We start from the raw sequence: 26,209 nt of genomic DNA, 5'->3' as shown, positions 1-26,209 counted from the left end.
CTGACTGCAAGTCAGGCTTCCTCTTCCATGCTTCCCCAACACTGCACTGGAGTTAATAATAACAATACGGCCTTGTTTAGGCCAATGGAAATGTGTGCACATCTTTCTTAATCCCCAAGGTGCCCTCCTGCCAGTCAAACAGTGAGCAAATATATGTCTCCCAGTGATTATGAATAAAAATTATAGCCTTCTCTCAACCTTTAAAAAGAAAAAAGAAAGAAAGCCGTGCAGTTTGCCACAGGTTCTCCCCCAATGAAGACACAAGCACTGGATTTAACTGGTTTCTTTATATAGGCAGTCATGAATCATGTCATTAGATAGGCTAAAATATTTAAATATCAGGCTGTGCTAGGCAACCTGGCTATGGTCAGACCCACCTTTTCAAAGTACGCCTGCATCTTCCACTGGCCTTATTTACCATCACCTGTACTCAATGTGCTAAACCACAGCCCCTTCCCCTCATGCCCCACACAGCCACTATCATGTTCAGAATGTATTTGCTCCGCACTGCAAGTACTTTTCTCTCAGCCACACTGCATTGCAAAGGCAGTTACATACTCTTCTGGACACTGCTGATGCTTGAGGCTGCTTCCTGATCATCTATTTCGAGTATGATCAACCTACCCTATCCCTGCCCAAATAGTTATGCCCTGGCCCCTAGAAAGACCATATCAACTTGACAGACTCTAATATTTTTGAAAAGGTGAAAAAAGGGATCCCTCAACAACCCAAAATTCCCATTTGACAAGGAACATTTATCTGTATTACCTGACTCCCACATGTCTAAAAGACCATCTCTTTCTGTTCGGGATACCAGCCTCTAAGGAGAACTTGGGGATATGTCTCTATGAATCACGTATGACCCACCTGCTGGCTGATGCCCTTTTATGACAATCCGTAACCTGCAATTATAATCTCTATAAGTATCTTTTACTTTCTTTACTCTGTTTTTTTTTAATATTTGTATTTTTTAATGCACATTGCATATTGACAAATATCCCATCTGGCCACAGTGCCATATGAAATAAACCTGCTGGCTTACTGTGCTCCACAATTTGCAGAGTTACATTTCAAAAACCCTAAAGTTTCTAAATCTTTTCCGTAAAGCGGTTTTAATTTCATGGTTTTTCAGGCTATATATGATAGGATTTAACAGGGGGGTTAAGATGCTGTACTGGATCGACACCACTTTGTCCAGTTCTGTTAGTGATTCCGAACTGGGCTTCATGTACCGAAAAAATGCTGCAGAGTAAAATAAGCCGACCACAGTCAGGTGGGAGGTGCAGGTGGAGAAGGCTTTGCTTCTGCCTTCTGCTGAGCAAATTTTCAGGATGGTGGCGATGATGTGACTGTAAGAGACAAGGGTGAGGAGGAACGAGCTTAACCCAAATACTACTACTGAACAGAGCAGTATAACATAATGGTTGACAGGGTCACTACAAGACAATGGCAAGAGGGAAGGAAGTTCACAGCTGTAGTGACTGATTGTATTGTTCCCACAAAACTGTACATTCACCAATGGCAATGTATTCACCATCGCATACAAGAAGCCCATTGACCAGGATCCACCCACCAGCTGTCTGCAGACAGTTCTTTTCATAATGGTTGAGTAATGCAGTGGGTCACAGATGGCAACGTAGCGGTCAAAAGCCATGGCTGAGAGAATGAAGACCTCCGCACAAGCAGACTGGAAAAAGAAAAAGTTCTGAGCAATGCATCCTTTCTTGGAAATGGTCTTGTTCTTTGAAAGGAAGTTTTCCAGCATCTTTGGGACAGTGACGGAGGAATAGCAGATATCCACAAAGGCTAAATGGCTGAGGAAAAAGAACATGGGACTTTGAAGGCTAACCTCCATCCTGATCACCACCATAATTGTTGCGTTTCCTAATAATGTCATCGAAAATATTATCAGAAACACGAAGAAGAGAAAAACCTGGAGATGGGGGTCACTGGAGATCCCCAAGAGTATAAACTCAGTTATTATGGTTTGGTTTGCCATGTTGAGTGATTCAGCACAACCTGCATAAACAGAAACAAACAGAATTGCTTTGCTATTGAGTATCTTAGAAATTCCCCATTCTAAAAACACAGAAAGACAATTTAAACTTTGAAATAATGCTCTATTGTTTGTAGGATATTGTTTCTGAATAACTGCAATGGGTTGGATTCGGCCAGCTTTTTGCTAGAGAAAAATGGAAGGACCATTCCTGTTTGTCCACCAAAAAGGCTATGCCAAAGAGTACTCTCATGAAAAAAATCCGCATGAGACTGAAATGACCTCAGCAACAATGGATGCAGCCCAATGTGTGGTTGTTACTGATTTATGTATTTTGGAAAATATATGTGCTGCTTTGCTAGAGACTTGCTCAAAGTGGCTCACAAAGTCAGATAACCATCAGTAATGCTCCATAACCTGCAGCATAAAAGCAATCAATAAAACAGAACTCAGCAAGACCGTTTATGTACCGGGAACTTCACTGCCCCAGCTCCTGTGCAGGAGCCCAAATCGGAGCCGGATGAGGCGCACCAGACAAAACGCTCCTCCATGTGGGTGCAGGAATAGGTGACTAAAACTCCATGACTAAAACTCCAGCCTGCAGCCCAGCATGAAACCTCCAGTGCATAAACGGTACAACCGAAAATATATTTACGAAATGGTCCTCAGGCAAGAGGCAAAACATCAAACCAGTTAGAAATGATGGAGCTCTGTCATTTAAATTGGAGGGGGGGGGCAGAAGCTGCCTAAACGAGAGGAAAGTAAGCACCAGCAAAGTCTCAGAGAACATTCCAAAACTGAGCTGCCATACAACTGGGAAAGCACGTTGAAAGTGCATTATCCAATATGTGCAGAATGAGCCTAGGAGGTTTTTGCCTGATGTGGAAGGAATACATCAAGGGAAATTCAGTAAGGAGACAGAAAATCTCTTCAGACTGTGGAAGTTATGAACAAGTCAACATTTTTTGTTTGGCAGTATCAGTGACTGTTGTTGTTATGCATAAGCAAAACCTCAGAGAAATGGAGAACAAAAGCTATAAGAACGACGGAATTTTGGAAGAAGTGGTACTTATCTTTCCAGTTATAGAAGACCAACATTTTACAACATCAAATAGGGTCTGAGGTAATAAGTTCCACAGCATGTGCCTTAATTAATTATTATATTGACCCAAGCACTCGCTCCTATGTGGTGAGGTAAAATTATTCACCAATTAAGCCCATTTTTTGGAGCAAACTGTAGAACACTGCCAACATTCCAGAGATTTCATGATTCAATTTGTCTTTTGCTGAGTTGTTGAACAATTTGTCTGTGCATTCTCTCACTCCCAGACTCAAATGCCACTGGGATGACCACTCCAGAGTTCAATTAAGCAAAATGTAAGGTGTATTATTAGGTCCTTACTTTAGAAGAATGAAATCTCAAAGAAGGGAAATTTAGCAAACATGCACAGAATTTTTGAAGTAGTGGTAGAATAGCTTTTCATTTTCTATACTTGGTTATTCTATCCTCTGTACTAAAATTTCATGAAGAGTCCATCTGAAAAAAAAAAACACATCATGCATCTTATAAAGTAGACTCTGATTTTCAAATGTATCATTCATTTTCCTAAGATAAAGTCAGAAATACACCCGTACTCACCAGACCTTTCATCCATGGGAATGCCCACTTAGATATGGTTGCCAGACAATTTCCGAAGAGGTTTTGGTGAGGATTATCAGCACTTTGGCAATTTATTTCCTTAAAATGTCACACTAAAAACACAGGCAGAGGTTGTGTGTCTCAGCTTAGCTTGCTCCATCTCTGTGCTGTCTAAAGACTGGAGAATCTTTTCTTGAGCACTAAAATTTAAACACTGGATGATGTTATGATCTCACGTGACCACCTCTTCTCTCTCTACCTGTCCCAATTCATCCAGGAGATTCATTCATAATCAACCCATGTGTTGAATGTTCTAAATACTAGCATGTTTATTATAGCTATTTTAAAGTCTGTTTAAGATGAAGGTGTCATAGATTCATCTGTATAGGGACCTGCCTTATAACAAAGAAGCTTATTAGCCCATCTGTTCTCTATTGTCTATTCTGAGTTGCAATACTACTCCAGGGTCTTGAGCAGTGTTATTTTCCAGAGTTGCTGTATGAGAAATTTTGAGTATAAATGCTAATGTTGTAAGCTGATTTCATATAGCATGCATCCTATCCCAGTGACTTGTGAACGTTCATAAGAGTAGACCTGGCAATAAAAAAATTAAAGCCATCTTCTTTTCTCTAGAAGGAGCAAAATTATTTATTTTTCACATAAATGGTAAACATTGAAGTGCACATGAGAGTCCACAGGGTTGAATGCTTGTCCATACACAAAACCTATGACTTCCACATTCACTTCCGCAATTGTTTGGAAACAGGATGCCCCCAGGATCCCCTACTGCTGTCACTGCACAGTGGGATTGGCAAGGGCTAGGGGGGTGAAACAAAGAATAGAGCTAGCCCACGCTGGACTCTTTGTGCAAATATGCCAAAATGGTAGGTGGGAAGAGCAGACTTTGCCCCCTTTCCTTGGGCCAGAGGGTTTACAAGCTGACTTTCTCATGGCTGGCCAGACTCCCAGGCATGGAGAATAAGTGAGGGCCCCCAACCAAGAATGTGAGGAGAAGTGACTCACAAATTTTAATAACATTTCAAACTCTGGCCGGTTGCCCCTTTTCCTCCTAGAGGGTCATATAGAAGACAAAGGGTCCCTCTCCCCCCTCCTTTTCTTGGTGAGGACAAGTCGGGAGCCAAGAATTGGGATAGCAGTCTCAACAAGATGCCTGGTCTGGTTCTGGCTGTGATAATCTCACATTTGGGACACTCTCCACCGGTTAGGTTCAACAGGCCATACTGGCTCCTTGCGCTGGGCGAGAAGCAAAGTCTTTTCCCAGGATGATGCACTTTCCTTACCTCAGGTTTCTTGGTTGGTCCTGGACAAGGAGGGGACTACCATACAACTAGGGCTCCATACATGGTAGACGGAGGGCCCAAACAGGCACACCTGTAGGGGTGCCCTTTGCCAAAAGTCCAAATGGGGGAGAACACCCATTCTCAAAGGGTGGCCCCTCTCCCCAATGTCCCAGGCCAAGGATGGCATGTTTGTGCTTGCCAGATGCCCCCAGAGCTCATTCCTAGTAACAAAGCTTAGTGTCTGGGCTAAGGATTGCATTGAGAAGAGGCACCCTGCCCCCTCCTCTTGGAGCAAAGGCAGGTTGAGCACTATAGGAAAGACCTGTTGGGATCCCCAACCCATCCAGGTGGTGGTGAAGAGTGGAGGTAGATGCACTCACCAACTGCACGGTGGCTGGGCCCAAAGAGTGATCCACAGGCCCTTGTGCTCTTCCCAAATCAGGGCCACCACACTCACATATTCCTTGCAGGGAACTACCACCCCATTTGGGGCACCTGTCTCAGGGGTGGAGAAAGCATCCCCTATCTGCTCAGTCCCTGAGGTGGGATTTATAATTCCCTCATGGGAGTTGCCTTCCTCAAGTGGAGGGCTCGACTCCAGAACTAGAAGGGCCACTTCCCTTGTCTCTGTCCCTGGGGTAGCTGGGTAGGACTCTTGTTCCCTGGATTCTGGCCCTGGGCAGGATACACTTGAGGTTCCTCTTCCATGGAGCAAGAGCTTTTCCCTCACAGGATGCAATTGGGTGCACTGAGGGAAAATCTTCTGGGAAGTTCAAATAATCTCATTTGGGGAGTGAAGCTAGATCACTCACAAGTTCCTTGCCAGCTGGGATCTCCAGGCAGCTTCCAGTCTCCCTTCCTTGGGTATCCCCTTCCTCATGGGCACTTCCTCTGGGCCCCCTATCACTGGAGCTAGCCTTCATGCTTGTTTTAGTGTCCCAAGGAGAGGCTTCTGCCATGCCCTCCTTGGGCTAGATTTTGGAGTCTGAGTCACCTTCCATAGACATGTTGGTCCAATGGGGGACATGGATCCAGAAAAGGGAGTTCCAACAATATGTCAGGTTTCCTTGGTTGCCAAGAAGACAGTCTTTGACTAAGCAAAAGATGGGTTTATTCTAGAGCAAGAAAGTTAACTCAACACAAGCTTTGATGGAACTAGGATTCAGGAAATTAAACATAGCATATATCGTCTTCTGACCCCCCCCCCACACACACAAGTGAGAAACCAAATAATATGGGAAGCTTCAAAGGGAAAACAATCCAGGCAGCTATGAGATAACAGGGGGAGACCAAGGACAGAAGGTGAGAATGGAGGAGGAAGGGAGAGAGCAATATTTTTTTTAGAGTCACTGTACACATCTAACAACAATAACATAGTATAAGTCAAAAGCATAGGCATTCTGATGACAAAGAACAAACATTCCAAATCATTGGTGACAGAGTCATCATGTGGGAATCTCTAGGCAAGAACTGGAGATTTCCATGCTCTCACAGTCCCAACATGATTTACAACATAAAAGCAGTTTTCCACAGCAAGGCAAGGCAATTAACACATCTGTTGGTTACATTTCAAAGACCAGTACTGTTAACTATATGCAGGATGGGGGGGAAGGTCAAAGGGCACACGTTAAAGCTACAACAAATTGATAGAACCAAACTAATTCTAACAGCCAAAGCATCTTATAAAGACCTGTGAGGTAAGTGGGGCTGAGAGAGTTCTGAGAGAACAGCTCTAAGAGAATTGTGACTAACCCAACGTCATCCAGCTGGCTGCATGTGGAAGAGTGGGGAATTGACCCCAATTCTCCATATTTCAGTCTGCCATTACGTAATCACTGCTTACTGCTAGGTCAACAATTCAACAAGGGCAATCTTACTGATTTGATTAATAGATAACAATTTCAAACAACATGAGGCATTAGTCATTTGTACCCCATTAATTTCTTTACTGCTTCCCTGATTTCCCTAGTTTTCAAGCTATAAATAATGGGATTCAGCATGGGGGTTGAAATGCTGTACTGAATGGAAAAAAAATCATCCAAGATTCCTGAAGAACCAGAGTTGGGTCTCATATATCTAAAACAGCCAGTGCCATAGAATAGAAATACAACAATGAGGTGGGCACTGCAAGTGGAAAAGGTTTTCTTTTGAGCTTCTACTGACCGCATCTTCAGGACAGTAGACAATATATGGATGTAGGAAAAGAGAATTAATGACAATGTAGAAATTGCAAATATGGTACCAGAAATAAAGAACAAAATAGAGTTTGTTGTAGTTTCAGTACAGGATAAAGCAAGTAATGACGGGAATTCACAGCTGAAATGATTTATCATATTTGGACCACAGAACACTAACTTCAGCACAAATAATGTATTCATAAATGCATGGGTGAAAGCAAAGGCCCATGCACCTCCTGCTAGACATCTACACCATAATTTGTTCATGATTTGTACATAATGAAGGGGCTTGCAAATGGCAGCATATCGGTCATAAGCCATCACTGCCAGGATGAAACTTTCACTGGACGCTGTGCTAAGGATGAAGAATATCTGGACCAGGCAGCCCCCATATGATATTATCTGGCTCGAGGAGAAGTTCTCTAGAAGTTTCGGTACGGTAACTGAGGAAAAACAGATGTCGATAAAAGACAGGTGACTCAGGAAAAAGTACATGGGGCTCTGGAGATGACTGTTGTTCCATATTACTGTTAAAATTGCCAAATTTCCTAAAAGAGTTGCCATGTATATAAATAGAAAAAGCAGGAAAAGAAAAATTTGGACTGGTGGACTTGCAGAAAACCCTAAGAGGACAAAATAAGTCACTGTGGTCTGATTGTCCATTTCCTTCTTCTGTAGAAATATAAACTGCATAAAAAAACAAAACAAAACAAAAAACAAAGTATTAGTTAAATATAATGCATGTATTATTTTGCAATTCAGACTATTGGCTACTATTGAAAATAGTAGCTGGGTCATGTACTCCCATCCATAACTTTTGGATTACCCCCTAATGGATGTTTTACAATAGAGAATTGAGAATATAGTCCATTTATTCTCCTTAAGATTTCTGGTAAGGCCTTGGAGGAAGAGCACGTCTCATGGCTTAAGTGCCACTCAGCGCTTAACACCCACTCAGGGCTGCTGTCCTGCCCCTGAGTGCCTCCTTCTCCAACCAGCTTGCCTGTCTGTCCAGCAGCCAGCCAATCACCTTCTGTCTCCAACCCCTGACCTCCCCCTCCACCTTCCACTTCCCTCTGAGGCTTGGAGGCTGCAGATCCCTGCTGCATGAGAGCTGCCGCTGCCAGTGAGTAACAGCTGCCTGCAGCCTTTCCAGGTCCTGGGGAGAGGGGAAGATGGTCCAGAGAGTTCTTCCACTCCAACCCCATTGTATTCCTGAATGCCTGGCCCCTAGTATATTACAACGGAAGTAAGGGATAACTTCCCTTACTGTGTTTGTTACTTTCTTCAGTTTTAAATGAAATAAGAATCTGCATTTATGCATGTAGATCAAGAAACTCTGAGTCTAGGGTGCATTGCTGTATACCAGTGGTCCGCAACATTTTTATCACTGGGGACTGGTCAACGCTTGACAATTTTACTGAAGCCCGTATGACGTGCCAAGGGATGTCGCCGCCGCCTGAGTCCCTGCTCCACTTGCTTTCCCGCCGTCCGCTGGGGGGCGCTGCCGGCAGCAGCTGCGCAGTGCCACGCCGAGGGGAAGCCCCAGCCATGGTGGCCGCCGGAAAGCACCAAAGGTGAGCCAGTGGAAGAGTGGCAGGGCAGCCCCCGAGGCAGCAGCCAGGAAGGAGGACGGACGAAGAGGAGTTGCAGACCGGTACCAACTGATCCGAGGACTGGCACCGGTCTCTGGACCGGCACCGGTCCCCGCACTAGGGGTTGGGGACGATTGCTGTATACTATACAGTGAAAATGAAATGCTCCATTTTGCTTTAATTCTCCAGCGGATTAAATGATCTTGATATCACCATATTAATAAGACTGTCAACATCGGGGGGGGGCATTAAATAAGATTTCAGGAAAAGTTGCATTCCAAATGTAAAACGTACACATGGAGAAGTTGTGCAAGTCTCAATGGGGAGCTTCTTTCAGTGCTTATTTGAACAATCCATTTTTGCACGTAAAGTTGCACGCTACTACGTATACTATGTCTTCATTGTGTGAGGTGGTGTGCTAGTATAAAGAGCTGTCTAGCTGTGCTGCAAGAAATCTATCTCACATGTAGCCATTATATAAATTGCTTAAAGAAATAGATTTACCTGGCACAGCGTGTTCCTGAAGCCGATCCCTTTATGTTGGCTGGGCAAAATCCTCCATTCGGCTACATTTATTTTTTAATCCCAAACCATTAATGTTCTACCTTGAAACCAGAAATCGTGATAAACATTTCCACATGAACCCAAAATTGTAACATTTTTTTTTCTTAACAAACTCTCCAACTGGACATTATATCGCTATAATCTGAAGAAGTGAGCAGTGATTTATAAAAAGGTCATATTCTACCTTTTGTTGTTAGTCTTTGAGGTGCTACTAGACTCTTCTCTACTGCTACAGATAAGCAGAGCTTCCCATCTTGAGAGATATGTCATTTTTCTTCATTGTAGACACATTTTGTACCATGCCCTCTGTTATGATCACCAGATTATAATACTCTTAGAACAAGAAGAAAAAGAGTTGGTTCTTATATGCTGCTTTTCTATACTAGGAGTCTTAACACGGCTTACAGTCGCCTTCCCTTTCCTCTCCCCACAACAGATACTCTTGTGAGGTAGGTGAGCCAAAGACAGCCCTGAGATTACTGCTCGGTCAGAACAGCTCTATCAGTGCTGTGGCGAGCCCAAAGTCACCCAGCTGGCTGCATGTGGAGGAACAGGGAATCAAACACAGCTCACTAGATTAGAAGTCAGTACTCCTGTACACTACACCAAGCTTGTATATTATATCACTGTAATATGAAGAAGTGGCAAGTGACTTACACACTGCCCTACCATAAATTTTGGTAGTCTTTAAGTCTGCCATGAAAACGCTAGATGGCGTCACCCCAAAGGTCAGACATGACCCAGTGCTTGCACAGGGGATACCTTTGCCTTCACCTTTAAGGTGCTACCGAGCTCTTACTCTTCTCTTCTGCTACAAAAACACTAACATGGCTACCCATCTTGATCTATATCACTATTGTTGCTGTTATAATTTATTTATTTATTTATTTATTTAATTTATTTATTTAGTTTCTATTCTGCCCTCCCAATAAACCAGCTCAGGTGTACAATATGTAAACATATTACAAATGCAAGTTCAAAACACACAGTTAAAATTAGATTTAAACTGAATTTAAAATTGTTTAACATAAACAATGTCAACATCAGCAGACAAGTGTATCACTCAGCTTTCTTTGATTTTGGTCCAGAGGTGGCTTTGATGGGGGGAGCATGCGTTATCAGTTTGCTGTGTGTGTCAACCGGTTTCCTTTTAATTGTTTTTACTTGTGCAGCATCATTTTTCTTCCCTATAGCCACACCATAGCTGTACCATGCCTGGTATACAATGATTACTCAGATTACAGTCATCCTTGTTTTAGTACATGGTTCATTTAGTGGCCCTTATATGGGTTATATGTACCCATGCTGTGCTTAATAGACATCTCTTTGAATGGACTGCCTGTACTATATGGTCTGCTTTGTATCTCAGTTAGAAAGGTAGACAAGAAATGCAGTAACTCAATCAGAAAAATTATCTAAAATTCACCATATCCAACTCTCAGACTACAAACCTATTTTTTTTAATTTCAGACCAAAACATCAATCACCACTAGAATTCACCAAACACTACAGTGGCGAGCTATTGTGGATCCATCTGACTTAATTTCTTGATTCTGGGGGATTAAAAACATAGCTTTAATCAAGAAACTTACCCTACAAACTCTTTTTCCTCCTTTGGGCTGGTCAATGTGAAATGTATTCATATAGATAAAAGGCTAAGAAAGATAAAAGAAGCATTAGTAATATACTATATTTCTCTGTTTCACATATCACATAATGAACTAACTGGACATCTACATGGTTATATTATCTTTATAATACACGTTTCCCTCCATGATTGCAAAGTGTATAGAATCTCAAATTCCCTCAGAAATGTTTAATTATTTCCCTGGGGACAATAATTCTCAGGGGAAGGAATGGTGTTTCTGTGGAAATGTGTTTCAATTTTAACCTCTTTCCTATGGAAACTTTTGTCTATGGGAACTGTAGTATAAAAAGGGGGATATTTTTAACTGGTGTCCCTAAGTATCTGTATTTCAAGTGTAGAATGTATATATAAACCTGTGAATACGCTGAAATCCCTTTAAATACTTATTTCCCCCCCCCCACACTGGAATGGAACTAACCATCTTCCAAGATATCTTTCACCTGCCTAAGTACCCTTTCTCCAGAACTGAAGAACTCTTCCTTCAATGGAAGAATCACTTGAATTGCAGAAAGACCTTTAAGGCTAAAAAAAGGGTTTGAGACTTTGTTCAGGTTCGTGGTAGGAAAGGTGTAGGATGTGCCATAGTGATACATAAAAGGCCTGCTGGTTGCTTGCAATGAACATTGCCCAGAGGCCAGGTAGAAGCATGTCATCCTAGAAGGATGCTACTTCATGCATTCACTTCCAGAATCCAGGGAAACATTTGACTGTTCTGCTCAGCCAAGTTTGTTTGTTTATTTATTTATTTATATTTTATCTTATATATCGCAGCTCTCAAAGATTCATGGTGGTTTACAATAATCCCCAGTACATTAAAAGATGGCTGTTCTTTTGGTTTAACTCCCCATCTCTCCACCTGTGTACTGCAGCAGTCAGGAGCTCTTTCCTTAGGAGCAAGGGTCTTGTTATCCCTTAAGACAGGGGTAGTCAACCTGTGGTCCTCCAGATGTTCAAGGACTACAATTCCCATGAGAATTGTAGTCCATGGGCATCTGGAGGACCACAGGTTGACTACCCCTGCTTTAAGATAACCCTTAAAGTTTATTCCCCTTGGAAAGAAAACTTGCTTCTTTTCAAAGGTATTCCCTGGATATTTTGTAAATATTATTTTGCTATCATTACATCTGATCGATTGCATTAATTTTTAAAGAATAAATTGAGCCAAATGTAGATTTAACTAGTTTATCTAGACTCAGGGTGGGATATATCTGTAAATGGAAGGTTGTTAAGCCATTCAGCCTCTTCTGATACCCATAAATTAAGATATTTTTATGAGCAATTTTTGTAAAGTTTGTATACTTGATGTGGCCAAACTCTTTGTTCTTTTCAATTCTAAAATGTTTTCTTGGTGCATAGTTTATCGGCTGATAACCTGAATAATGTGGAAGTGAAAGGGAGTGTGGACTCTCAATAGCTGTCCCTTCCTGCTACATGTTAAAGAACATAGGGGACAAGAACAACTTCACAGGATCCCGTACGCCAAAACACAGGGAGCTGAACAGAAGTCCTCAGCACAACTTTCTTAACCTTCTGGGTAGGATTAGAACCATGGAAGAATGGGGTCTTACAATCCCAGCCAATCCGACATTTAGCTTAATCCCAGTCCGGAAAGAAGCATGATTGATGATATCAAAAGCTATCGAGATGTCCAATCAATTGCACTCATCATCCCCCAGGGCAACCACGGCTATTTCAATCCTGTAACCAGGACCAAACCCCATTGAAAAGGGTCAAAACAATCTGCCTCATACAGTTAAGGTGTCTTTGCATGGAAAGGGAAATCATCTTTAAAAATCCTGGGAGGTCTCTATCCTCTCTCAAAGATAATCTCATTTGATCAAATAGGAAAGCTGTAATTGTATCAAAACCATGTGACCACAGGCTTTTACCATGTTGTTCACATTCATATATTCATTTGGGCTTTTGAGTCTTTTACATTTGTGTATTATTTTATTAATTGGCATGTATTTCCATGTCTTTTTAATGTTAAAGTAGAGTTCACAAACGGTTCAATTGGGCTGGAGGAGCCATAAACACATAAGGTGTTTGGGTACCCATTATCTCCCTGAACTTGAAACACTGGCAATTCCAAATACCTTTCATTTTCAGGCTACAAGTGTGTGGGGCCAGACCACAAAGGGCCTTAAGGGTCAAGACCAAAATCTTGAACTGGATCGGGGCAGCAACTGGCAACTAATGCAGCTGCCTCAGCAGAGGCTGAATATGTGAGACTTCAAAGTGAGAGGGAGCAAAATCGATCCAGCCCAGAATGGTTCAGTTGTTCAACTAAATCTGAAAATGTGTAACATCTCAGATTGTCCCTCAGATACTTGTTTTTATCAGAGGAAGGTATAGGATAATTTTAAAAAAACCTTCTGATCAACGGATAACATTGTCTTTGTGCAGGACATGAGGTGGAGATTTACACTATGGTTATTTATTTATTTGTTTATTTATTATATATGTATACTGCCCTCCCCTGAGGCTCAAGCAGTTCACATGAAACGTAGACAGTAAATGGAACATTGTTTCTTTATAACATATAAAATGGACTGCAACAATATTAACAGTGACAATAGCAACCATAACTGAAGATAACAGTCTAATCAAAATAACGGTTCAAACGGGTCCATGGTTCAGTTGGGTGTATGGATTCTTGGGAGGAGCGGGTTCAGGTACCATGCAGATGTTGCTGATTCCAGTTGACCTCAACCAAATGCCTGGCAGAAGAGCTCCCTTTTGCAGGCCCTGCGGAACTGTTTTAGTTTTGTCCAATTAAATATTTCAGGCAGGGTAAAACATACACATGAAGTACTGAATAAATTTTCTGCACCTTTCTACAGAAGGCTTATTTCATATATTGATAAGAGAACAGCTGGTTCACACTAGTTCCTTTTACTGATTCATCTGTGCAAGTAAAACTGTACATATATATGACATATCTTCATTTTGGGAGGTGGTGTCAAGTACAAAGAACTGCCTAACTTTCACAAGAAATATCTCTCGCATATATTTATTATAGAAACTATATTATAGAAACTGCTTTCACATTATAGAAACAGGTTCACATGGCAAAGCTATTTCCCCAAAGTGAATCACTTCATATTGTTTTTGGGAAAAAAATACATAAAATTAAACATGTAATTAAAGTTGAGGGAGAAGAAGAGTTGGGTTTTGTTTTAGTTCACCCATTTTTTACTACTTAAAGGAGTCTCAAAGAGGGTTACAACCACCTACAACATTGGAGATAAGTGAGGCTGAGAGAGCTCTGAGAATTTTGACTGGCCCAAGGTCACCAAAGACTATTGACCTATACTGATTTTCTGGTTCAGCCCATGATAGCTACATTGCCCCGGAAGTGTAGATGGTACTGAGTTAAGAATTCAATTCTGATAATTGCACTGTTTTGTTTAGTACATAACAATTTAACATAATATGAGGCATCAATCACTTGTACCCCATTAATTTCTTTAAGGCTTCCCTGATTTCCCTGGTTTTCAAACTGTAGATAATGGGATTCAGCATCGGGGTTGAAATGCTGTATTGAATAGAAAAAAGTTCATCCAAGATTGCTGAAGAACCAGAGTTGGGTCTCATGTATCTAAAGCAGCCAGTGCCAAAGTATAGAACTACAACAATAAGGTGGGCACTGCAAGTGGAGAAGGTTTTCTTTTTAGCTTCCACTGAACGCATCTTCAGGATACAAACAAGTATGTGGATGTAGGAGAAAAGAATAAAATACAGTGTAGAAAAGGATATAGTAACTGATGAAGCATAGAACAAAAGAGAATTTGGGATAGTTTCTGTGCAGGATAAAGCAAGTAAAGACGGGAATTCACAGCTGAAATGATCAATAATATTTGTACCACAGAACACTAACTTCAATACAGGTAACGTATTTATGAGCGAATATGTGAACCCAAAGACCCATATACCTCCCACTAGCAATCTACACCATATTTTATTCATGATTTGTACGTAATGAAGGGGTTTGCATATGGCGACATATCTGTCATAAGCCATTGTCGCAAGGATCAAAACTTCATTGGACCCTGTGCTAAGAAAGAAGAACATCTGGGCCAGGCAGCCACCATATGATATTGTACGGCTTGAGCACAAATTCTCTAGGAGCTTAGGTACAGTAACCGAGGAAAAGCAGATATCAATAAAAGACAGGTGACTCAGGAAAAAGTACATGGGGCTCTGGAGATGACTGTTGCACCATATTACTGTGATAATCCCCAAATTTCCTAAAAGAGTTGCCATATATATAAATGAAAATATCAGGAAGAGAAAAATTTGGACTGGTAGATTGACTGAAAATCCAATGAAGACAAAGTAAGTCACCGTGGTATGGTTGTCCATTCTTTTCTTCCGCAAGAGTATAAACTGCAGAAACAGATACAAAGTTTCATTTTAACAGAACAAGTGCTGTTTGTTTGTTTGTTTGTTTGTTTGTTTATTTTGCAGACAATTGTAGTCATATCACACACCCCTATCCCTAATATATGGATTACCCACTATTGGTTTTTTTACAATAAAGACAGAAAATACTCTAATTATTTTCTACATGTTACAGTGGAGGTAAGGGAGACCTCAATATGAGTGCATCATATTAAACGGTTCAATACAAAAAGCAAATCTGTCTTAATATGTCTAGAAGAAGAAATCCTATCTGAGTCTAGGACTGGTGGGCTCATCAGAAGTGATGCAGACTTACATGGGACTTCTAATCCTTTTTTTTTCAGCTGTCATTGAATATTATTACTTATGGAGATAAGATGCACATGCCTATGTGTGGATCTCAGTAGTGAGACCTCGTTTGGAGTGCTATGTGCAATTCCATTCACCATATTTCGAACAAGAACTTAGGAAAGCTGGGGAAAGTAAAGAAGAAGTAGATTAAGAGGAGAGTGAGGACAAAAGACAACCAATGGAAGAAGGCATAAGAGAAGCTTAAAAAATTGTGCATGTGATAGACCGTTTATGCACTGGAGGTTTCATGCTGGGCTGCAGGCTGAAGTTTTAGTCGTGGCAGGTTGCCCAACCTCTTCCTGCACCCACATGGGGGAGCATTTGGCCTGGTGAACGTCATCCGCCCCTGATTTGTGCTCCTGCACAGGAGCTGGGGCAGTGAAGTTCCCAGTGCATAAAAGGTCATAGAGAAAGTAGATAAGTAGATAAGGCTTTTACTCCATGTCCTTGTTTGTGCACCGTCCTCGGTAACCAGTTGGTTGCAGTGTGAAAAGGGGGCTAGTTTAGATGAAGCACTGGTCTGATACTCGAGGGCTCATTTTATTTTCCGCTTATGATCTCAATTGCTTTCCAGTGTTGAAAAAAATAGGTGAGGGGTTACTTGACTAATAGTAAAGACTGTAACTGGGATCATGGACCCACATATACAAAACTCACATGAGTCAAGGAAAGAATAGAATTGACTGATACTGGATGAAAAAGCTGGCTAGATCCAAACTACAGATTGGGCAGATTATTCCAAGAAAGAATCTGAACTAATGTTTACAGTACAGAAGAATTTTTGGAAACATTCCTAAAATTAAGTGCAAAAATGCTGTTGAATATTTTTTAATAAAATCATGGAGGATATTAATCTATTAGGGAACAGCTCCAGTAACAGCGGGTATCATTTCCAATAAACACTCACAAAAACCCAAAGGATAGATGTATCTGAATCTCCTTTTTGCTGGTTTTCAACATTACAAGGGGGGGGATTCCCCCTATAGGAAATCTATGGGCTTCCCTGCACTGAGATCCTATTTCTAAATTATTACACTGTGAAAGGCATTTGTTTTTTTTTTGCTTTTCTTTCCTGGAAATTCTTCACATGTTTGTCTTTTCACGTTTGAAACTAGAGAACACATACTCTTCCACCGCTCATCTTGTGATGTTTTCTGATGCAAATGGATTGGCCCACTAATCAAAAGGTTTCCAGGATGCTAAGCTATGGATCAGAGAATAAGGCTGCTACGTGATGAGAGCACTCAGATAACAATAGGTAAAGGTAAAGGTATCCCCTGTGCAAGCACCAAGTCATGTCTGACCCTTGGAGTGATGCCCTCTAGTGTTTTCATGGCAGACTCAATATGGGGTGGTTTGCCAGTGCCTTCCCCAGTCATTACTGTTTACCCCCCAGCAAGCTGGGTACTCATTTTACCGACCTCGGAAGGATGGAAGGCTGAGTCAACCTTGAGCCGGCTGCTGGGATCGAACTCCCAGCATCATGGGCAGACAGCTTCAGACAGCATTTCTGCTGCCTTACCACCCTGCACCACAAGAGGCTCTTCCAGATAACAATACACCACCATTAAAATATGTACTTCTTTAGTAAGTTTATTTCCTTCCCCTCCCAATAATGGTGTTTAAATTGAATTATGTTTTATTAATTATGATTATACTGATATGGTTTTCCATTTTTGGTCATGTATAATTTGGTCTGATTGATCGTAGCAATACATTTATCCTATTTTATGTTACATGTTTGAAAACCATCGTTCTAAAATTCTGAAAGGTTTTTGAATCCCACACGATGTCCTACCCCAAGATCAGCAATGATGGCAAATGTTTTTCCATGAACCAAAATGTATAACATTTTTTTTCTTCGCAAGCTCCCCTACTGTTTATTACATCTGAAACAGTAACTCAGGGGAACTCATACCCTACCACAGTTCAGTTCAAACTTTATTACAGTCGTTCAGATCAAGTTGTATGAAGTTAATATATAAAAGAGCAAAAGAATATGGTCATTTGGTATAATGCAGTTTAAAACAGATCATAAAATAGATCTTAAAATTATGCTACTTTAGGGCATCGGATCTTTATGGTGGCGGCACAAAACTTAGCCAGCTGTCACCTGGGGGGACTCATCACTTAGCAGCCTCTTTGCTCGATCTACATCATGATATTCTGGCAACTTTTAAGGGAGTGGTTCAATCAAGTTTCTATAAATGTCTACATAAGCAGGGCTGTGGAACAATATATGCTCTCTTGGAACAATATATGCTCAAAGAGAGCAATATATGCTCTCTTTGCCACTCCCACAAAAACATTGTCTCAGTGTAAGGGGAATGTTCGTATAGCGACCCTCTACAAGAGCTGAAGACAAGACGGAGCATCTCGCAAGGGTAAATGCCCTTATTTGTTTACTTATTACCAGCTGAGACAGATAAGTGGCAAGGGCCAGAACGTATCTTGTTTTAACTAGGGCCAAAAAAGTTGGAGCTTTACTCAGGTCCAGTTGACATTGATTGTCTTGTATCCGCAGCTTAACTAATGATGCAGCTTGATCATGAGTTAATTTGGATAATAAGTGCATGGAGAAGCCCAGACTTTGGATTCCTCTGTGAACAGCCTTAGTCCAAGAAGATTGGAAGTTGTCATTCAGGGTTAAATAAAATATACCCTGTGGGTTATGTATTCATTTCAGCCACATTCCTATTGCCGACAGGCAGATTTTGTCTTGGACCATTAATATTCCTGTTTCCAGATGCACCATGGAGTTGGTTACACAGCATGGAAGTTGGAGAAGTGCACGAAGGAATTTAGACTGGAGCCTTTCAAGCTCATACCCTACCACAAATTTTGTAGTCTTTAAGGTGCTACTGGACTCTTAACTCTTCTCTCCAGTTACAGACAGACTAACACAGCTACCTCACTGATCTATATCATTAAATTAATGTATATTATCTTTTTGATGTATGTATCACCTTGTTTTTTTATTGCTTTCTGATACAACATCCTTTTCCTTCATTATAGTCACACCCTGTACTATGCTTGGTATGCTATGATCACTCAAATTACTGTAATCCCAGTCCTAGAACATGGTTCATTTAGTATCTCATATATAGATGTAATGACCCACACTGTGCTTATTAGGTATCTGCATGGAGAAGAAGATTCTAGCAATAGTGTAGCTTTGATTCAGTGGAATAGATTTGGATATGGTCAACTTGAGTCTATGGGGATTTTCCCCTTTCTGTCTTTTCCAGGCTCAGGGGGAGGGTTGAAGTACAGGTACCAAACTTGCAGTGTAGCTGCAGGAGCCTTTCTGAAAAAGAACCTGTGAGTTGCAAAAAGATTGGGTCCTAGTGTCCAATTCTAGGAGTACCCAAAGAATGTGCCCCCCATTCAATTTCCATTATTTCCTATGATGAGGGGAGGAAAACAGATTCTCTGGTCTGTTCTCACCAGAGGAAATAATGGAGTATCAGACCAAAGCTACAACATAAATGTCTTCTACTATTCATGGAACCTGTACAGTGATGAGCTATTGTGAATCCATCTGACTTAATTTCCTGATTCTGCTGATTTTGTTTAAATACGTTGCTTTAATCTGGAAAATTGCCCACAAACTTACCTACAAGCTCTGTTTCCTGCTTTCGGCTGGCCAGTGCAAAATGTATTCATATATCTGAAAGGCAAAGAAAGATTAAAGAAGATGTATTATTATATTCTATTATGTTTTGTTGTTTCAGATATCACATCATAAGTTAATTGGTCTTCTATGGGCGTTCATTTGGCTTTATAATACACACACACACCCTTAGTTGCAAAGTGTGTAGAACCTAAAATTCCCTCAGAAATGACTGATTATTTCCTTTGGGAAAAATGATGTAAAGTTCAACATGCATCTAGTCAGGGGAAAGGGATGGTGTTTTAAAACAGTTTTAAAATCTTTTCTATGGAAACTTTTGTCTATGGAACTGTAGTACAAAAGGGAAGGGTGATTTTTTACAAGTGTCCATTAAGATGTGTGTTTCAAATGTAGAATATATACATAAACCTGTGAATACACGGAAGACCCTTGAAATATTTATTTCTTCTATTGGGATGGATTCAACCATCTTCTAAGGAATCTTTCTGCTGCCTAAGAGCCAAAATCAAGATAAACTGGAGAACAAATTTTCAGACTTCATTCAACTTAGTGGATGGAGAAGTGTAGGATCTAGCAAACTAGTACAAAAAAGGCCTGCTGGTTGTTCATAGTAAACATTGCCCACTGGTCAAATATAATATCTGAGTGGGATTAAATGTGAGATTTAGTGAGAAAAGGGCGGGGCCCAGGTACCATAGGAACCCAAAATTGTGCAGCTGAATGGCTTAAAGGCAGTTTCAGGCTTTTGGTTCTCGTGCCCAGGCCAACCCTCTGGGGGGGGGGGGGGTTGTGATTTGTTAATAAATTACTGTGGCCATGTTAATACCAATACCTGTGTTGCATATTATTTCGGGAAAGTGTCTGGTTGCCAATCAAAGGGAAACTGATATCTTTCATTCCTTTCTCTTGCACACATCAATCCATCAATTCCGTACAGTCTTACAGGGTTATAAACAAAAGAGATGTCTTATTTTTGAAATGGCAAAAATTAACAATGGGTGTGCAACAAACCGAGTTTGGCCTTATATACCTAAAGCAGGATCTGAGATCAAATAGAAAGGCAAGAATAAGGCAGATGCTACAAATAGGACATCTGTTTTGCTTCTTCTGACTGTATCTGCATGACAGTCATGACAAATGTGGACATTTGTTGTTGTTAGTTGCAAATTTGTGTCCAACCCATTGCAACCTCATAGGCCCTTTATGCATGGTGGCAGATTCCACGCGCTGGCGCTATGCTGTTGTGGTGGGGCACAATGCCCTGCCATTTCCCATGAATGCACAGGAGCGGGGCATGCTGGGTTGCCACAGCGTAGCACGCACGTGCAATTATGCACAGCGCTGGGCTGCTGCAGCCCCGGCTTACCTGGGAAGCTCCGGAAGATCCCGTGTTTGCTTAACGCGGGTCTTCCAGAGCCCTGGGCCGGGAGGCATCCGCACTCATGGCTGCAGTGTGCGTTCTCGGTGATTTTAACCCGAAGCGCTGCTGCTGCCAGTGCAGGCCTTATGGCCCATGCATAATGGGCCATCAACAATGATCCTCCAGGCCTTCCTGCCCTCCACCATTCCCCGGAGTCCATTTAAGCTCACACCGAAATGTGGACATAGTAGAACAGAGTAACATGGAATGAAGAACATGCCACTGCCCCACTAGAAATAACAGGGCAAAGCAAGTAATAAACCAGTTACACAGTTAAAATGTTTGGTGATGTCTAAAACACAGAAGGGCAGCTTCCAGACAGATATTTATTTACCAAGGCATGCATGTAACCAATAATCTATGTGCCACCCACCGGCTATCCACAAAATGCTTTGCTCATTATTTGTACAGTGGCTATTATCAGCCCTTACTGCAGAGAACATGTATTTCAAGTAATGCTGTCAAAATGATAAAGAACAAAAGGGCAACACAATCATCATCTGAGATTGTCTGGCTTCAGTATAAATCCATTCCCTCCTCCATTCAAGACCCCCTTTGTCAGTAGGACCCCCCTCTTATGTGTATGTTCCATGAGGTCTGCAGTAACCATGGGGCTCTTTGGATTGTCTCTAATTGTCTCCTAAACTGGTAGTGGACAAATGGGTGAAATTATTGATTCTCAAACATCACCCTTATTCCCTGTGTAGAAACTTCAAATAAACAAAAGAGGAGGGGGGGGGAGGAAACCACTCTGTACATAATTTCCCTAAAGGAAGCCATGAGGTATTTCTGAAACTCATAGCTTACAAATATGTGTTTAGGTGAGATTATGCAGTCCCTTTGCAATCAAATGCAATCATTTCATTATCAAAACTAAATTAATCCCCATAGATGTCCAATAAATCTGTTCTCAGATCACGGTATGGAATATTTTTGTGTGTACAATGAGGATATACCAAAGGCAAGCTGGCAGATGGAGAGAAAATGGATTCCGAATATTTTTATTTTTGCTTTAGCCAGGGACCAAGATGAGAATGCAATTGTGGGTAAACTGCCTGATTAAATGTACAAGTTCATACCAATAATGTAGATTAGGCCAATGAGGTGTGGTTATGCTAAAAATACTATGTGAATAAAGCAGAAGCACAGGAGATGCTGCAGCTCAGTGGCAGAATGTCATCATTGTATGCAAAGGTAGACTTAAATATAGGGTAGTTTCATAACTTCATGCTGTCTCTTAGCTTGGATTTGGGAAATGAGCACAGGATGGAATGGATGCACAGTAGCCTGCTAATTGATGGTCTAAGTTGACAAGTTATTATGAGTATAAATTTAGGGATTGGGGAGGGGCTTCAGGTGGGCATGTACACAGCAATACTTCCAAACCATATCCTGCATGATTTTGCCACTTCTGGTGTTTCTCGACGCCTCAATAATGTTTCAGGTGTTTCTCAATGGTAAAAAAGTTGAGAAAGTCTAGTATAAGGGTCTGAACTATTATGCAAATCGACATACAAAAGACACTCCTTAAAATCTCGCCCAGCAGAAACGTATGTACTCATCTTGTTGGTACAGAACAGAAGATAACTATGCAAGTATGAGAACTTCTCACACCTTTGTTATGTCTTCTCCAACGCCTTGCTGCAGGAAGGAAGGAGGCCTGGTCTAGCCCAGTCTCCATCAATCTTGGAAGCTAAGCACGTACATGTATGGTAGACCACTAAAGAAGACTCTGCAGAGGAAGGCAATGGCAAAGCACCTCTCTTCTCTCTTGCCTTGAAAATTCCTTATTGGGATCCTCAGAAGTCAGTTATCTAGTTTTTTTTTCATCTTTGTCTAAACACAGGCTAGTTGTACTCCTTTTCTCTGACAGATTTCCAAACCTTATAATTGTACTTGCAAGATTTTTCCATTGGTTTAGTGCCTAGATGTTGTTACTTAACCAAAGGGCTTTTGACTGTTCAAGACTCTTAGTCAAGGAGCTTTAAGTGGATTAAAGGGAAGGGAAGGAAAAATCCCTTCTGTGGAGGGAAGTACTGCCTCACCAGAGTTGCAAGGGGCCATACAGGCCATCTACTCAAACCCCCTGTTCAATGCAGAATCAGCCTAAAGCATCCTAAAGCATCCAAGAAAAGTGTGTATCCAACCTTTGCTTGAACACTGCCAGTGAGGGGGAGCTCACCACCTCCTTAGGTAGCCTATTCCACTGATGAACTAAGAGTAGTTCCCCCCCCCCCGATATCTAGCCTATATCATTGTACTTGTAGTTTAAACCCATTACTGCGTGTCCTTTCCCGTGCAGCCAATGGGAACAGCATCCTGCTCTCCTCCAAGTGATAACCTTTCAAATACTTAAAGAGGGCTATCATGTCCCCTCTCAACCTCCTTTTCTCCAGGCTGAACATTCCCAAGTCCCTCAACCTATCTTCATAGGGCTTGGTCCTTTGGCCCCAGATCATCTTCGTCGCTCTCCTTTGTACCCTTTCAATTTTATCTACGTCCTTCTTGAAGTGAGGCCTCCAGAACTGCACACAATACTCCAGGTGTGGTCTGACCAGTGCCGTATACAATGGGACTATGACATCTTGTGTCTACATGTCTACAAACATGTAGGCAACAGACCACAGTAAACATTATATACTGGAACTTTCAAAAGGCTGTCAACAATGTGCCTCACTGCAGTCTCCTAAGTAAGCCTAGCAGTCTTGAGATAAGAAGAAGGTTCTCATATAGATTGAACTTGATTAAATGACAGAAAGCAAAGAGTGGGAATAAATGGAAACTTCTCCCAATGGAGGGAAATAAGCAATGGGGTTCTGGAAAGATTAGTACTGGGGTAAGTACTATTTAATTTGTACATGAATTATCTGTAACCAGGGATGAGTGATGTGGTGACCAAGTTGAGAGATGGCACTAAATTATTCAGGATGGTGACAACCAAAGCTAAATATGAAGAACTCCAGGAGGATCTCCACAAGTTGGGTAAGTTAGCAACAATGTGTCAAATTAATTTCTGTGCTGATAAGGTAATGCACACTGAAACAGGGGAAGAAAAAACTTCAAGTAAAAGGGAATCGGGTCTGAACTTGTTGGAACTGAGAGGGGGAAAGAGACTGGGGCCATCATAGATAGTTTGATGGAAGGGTCAATCTAGTGTGTTATTGTGGTGAAAAAGGGAAAATATATTAGAGAAATGATCAAAAATAGAATGGTTGCTATAATAATGCCTGAGTAGAGATCTATCTGTCTGTCTGTCTGTCTGTCTGTCTGTCTGTCTCACCGTGATGAGAAGTTTCGAGCATCCTTGCAAAGAAAAATTATAGACAATGTCAAGATACTTAAGTAAAATATCTGAATTAAGATCTTTCACTAAACATATTTAAAATGGCTAAAACCACCTTATATACCCACATTATGTTTTTTCCACTGCCATAGCAAACAGAGACATTTTGTAAGAGATGTTAGAGTCAGTATTGGACAACAAAAATTTCAACTTATCTGAAACTGAAACAAGTTTTAAGCCACAGATAGCCTGATCTATAAACTTATCCCTAGGGTGTGAGTACAAAGAACATTCAAGAATATAATGTGGTAAACCTTCCACAATTAATTGACCACCTATATAATACCGTTGGTCCTTTGGTGTCTACTTATTCCAGCCTAACTGGACTGCCGTCAACATTGTTTCAAAATGCAGTACTGTAATGACTGCTCTTAATTTATTCTTTGAAATCCCAGCTAGCTAGGATGATCTGCAGTGATCTTTTGTGATTGTAGAATTGATGATCTGATGTAAAGTGTATCATTATTAAATATCCAGTCTCTCACCTGCAGATTATCAGCATGGGGGGCTAGCAGGTGATCAAGAATGGATGTCTCTAGCTTAACCCCCCCCCCACACACACACACACAAACACACAAACACACCACCTGGAGATAAGTTCCCCATAGGCAACAAATAAAACCTAAAACTGAATATCATCCCAGCATCGGGTTGCCATAGAAGAGGGAAAAGTGTTATTTTGGGGTGGCAAAATAGCTGGGTAATTCCTCCAATTTGGGGCATCGTACAGGCTGTCAGATATGGTAGCACCCAATGATATGTTGCATATGTCAGAGGCCTCATCTAATTATTTTTGTCTGTTTGATTCTCGCAGCTAAAACTGATAGCTGAAAAAATGGAAAAGGAAATGGAAAATCAGACCACCGTGAATTATTTTCTCCTTATGGGATTTTCAGACAACCTACTAGTCCAAATTTTCCTCTTCCTGATGTTTTTGTTTATATATGCCACAACTCTGATGGGAAATCTGGCAATTATAGCAGTGATAAGGATGAACAATAACCTCCAGAGCCCCATGCACTTTTTCCTTGGTCATCTGTCATTTCTTGACATCTGCTTTTCATCAGCTACGGGGCCTACTCTGCTAGCAAATTTCTTTTCAAGCCACACCATCTCATACACTGGCTGCATGGCCCAGATCTACTTCATCATTATGACAGGATGCACTGAAGTTTACCTTCTTGCAGTTATGGCATTTGACCGATATGCTGCCATATGCAAGCCCCTTCATTATGTTCAAATTATGAACAGAGGGGTTTGTAGATGGCTGGTAGGAGGTTCTTGGACCATTGGTTTTATATATGGTTTGGTAAATGTATTACCTTTGTTGAACCTCATGTTCTGTGGTCACAATATGATCCGGCACTTCAGTTGTGAACACCCATCTTTACTGGCTTTATCATGCACAGACATTTACACAAATAGTATCATATTTTTTATCACTGCTAACGCAGTTGGGATTTCTTCATTTCTTCTTATTTCAGTGTCCTATCTCCACATTTTTTCTACAGTCCAGAAAATGGATTCAGCAGAAGCTAAAAGGAAAACCTTCTCTACATGCACTCCCCACCTCATTGTCCTAGTTTTGTTCTATAGCTCTAGCTGGCTTCGATATATGAAGCCTCATTCAATTTCTTCAATTGTTCTGGATGAACTCCTTTCCATTCAATATAGTATCTGCACCCCCATGTTGAACCCTATCATCTACAGCCTGAAAACTAAGGATGTGAAGGAAGCTCTAAAGGAATTAATGGGGTTGTGATGGCCAGTAGTTTAAAAACAAGCCTCAATGAGATGAAGTATCAGAGGTCCAGGAGGAAATGAGTTGAACTTTCACATATAACAGCTCTGAGGAGAAACATGATTTTGACTAAAGTGTCTAGGTTCAGTTTACGATGAAAGCAATTCTAAACAGACAGGAGAACTGGGAATAATATTTCATAGGATGATTTGTATAGTGGACTGTGACTCCCAGTCAGGCCAAAGGTAAGGGGATATATCTTTTAGGGAGACAAGAAGAATCTCTACCCAGTAAAATAGGGGAATTATAACAACGCTGTTCAAGTCTGCTTTTTAAAAAATATAAAGAGCATTGTAACCTGTTCACCCCTTTCTTTTTCTTTTTTCTAAAGACAGA

General features: G+C 41.1%; 4 protein-coding genes across 4 annotated transcripts; 1 reads left to right on the top strand and 3 right to left on the bottom strand.

Annotated features, from left to right (window-relative positions):
* Positions 1-1,063: 1,063 nt before the first annotated feature.
* On the bottom strand, positions 1,064-1,999 carry LOC143825352 (olfactory receptor 8S1-like). The gene has a single exon (XM_077313377.1). It carries the CDS (start codon positions 1,997-1,999, stop codon positions 1,064-1,066), a length of 936 nt encoding a protein of 311 aa, XP_077169492.1.
* A 4,859-nt stretch (positions 2,000-6,858) lies between these two features.
* LOC143825792 (olfactory receptor 5BS1-like) lies at positions 6,859-7,776 on the bottom strand. The gene has a single exon (XM_077314111.1). The coding sequence runs from the start codon at positions 7,774-7,776 to the stop codon at positions 6,859-6,861; it is 918 nt and encodes a 305-aa protein (XP_077170226.1).
* Positions 7,777-14,367: 6,591 nt separating this feature from the next.
* Positions 14,368-15,285, bottom strand: LOC143826306 (olfactory receptor 2D3-like). Its single transcript, XM_077315047.1, has one exon. It carries the CDS (start codon positions 15,283-15,285, stop codon positions 14,368-14,370), a length of 918 nt encoding a protein of 305 aa, XP_077171162.1.
* Positions 15,286-24,907: 9,622 nt separating this feature from the next.
* LOC143825351 (olfactory receptor 5BS1-like) lies at positions 24,908-25,834 on the top strand. The gene has a single exon (XM_077313376.1). It carries the CDS (start codon positions 24,908-24,910, stop codon positions 25,832-25,834), a length of 927 nt encoding a protein of 308 aa, XP_077169491.1.
* Positions 25,835-26,209: the final 375 nt, after the last annotated feature.

Source organism: Paroedura picta, chromosome 16 (assembly GCF_049243985.1).
Source record: "Paroedura picta isolate Pp20150507F chromosome 16, Ppicta_v3.0, whole genome shotgun sequence".
NCBI classification, from domain to species: domain Eukaryota; kingdom Metazoa; phylum Chordata; class Lepidosauria; order Squamata; family Gekkonidae; genus Paroedura; species Paroedura picta.
This window is presented reverse-complemented; position numbering and strand designations above follow the sequence as displayed.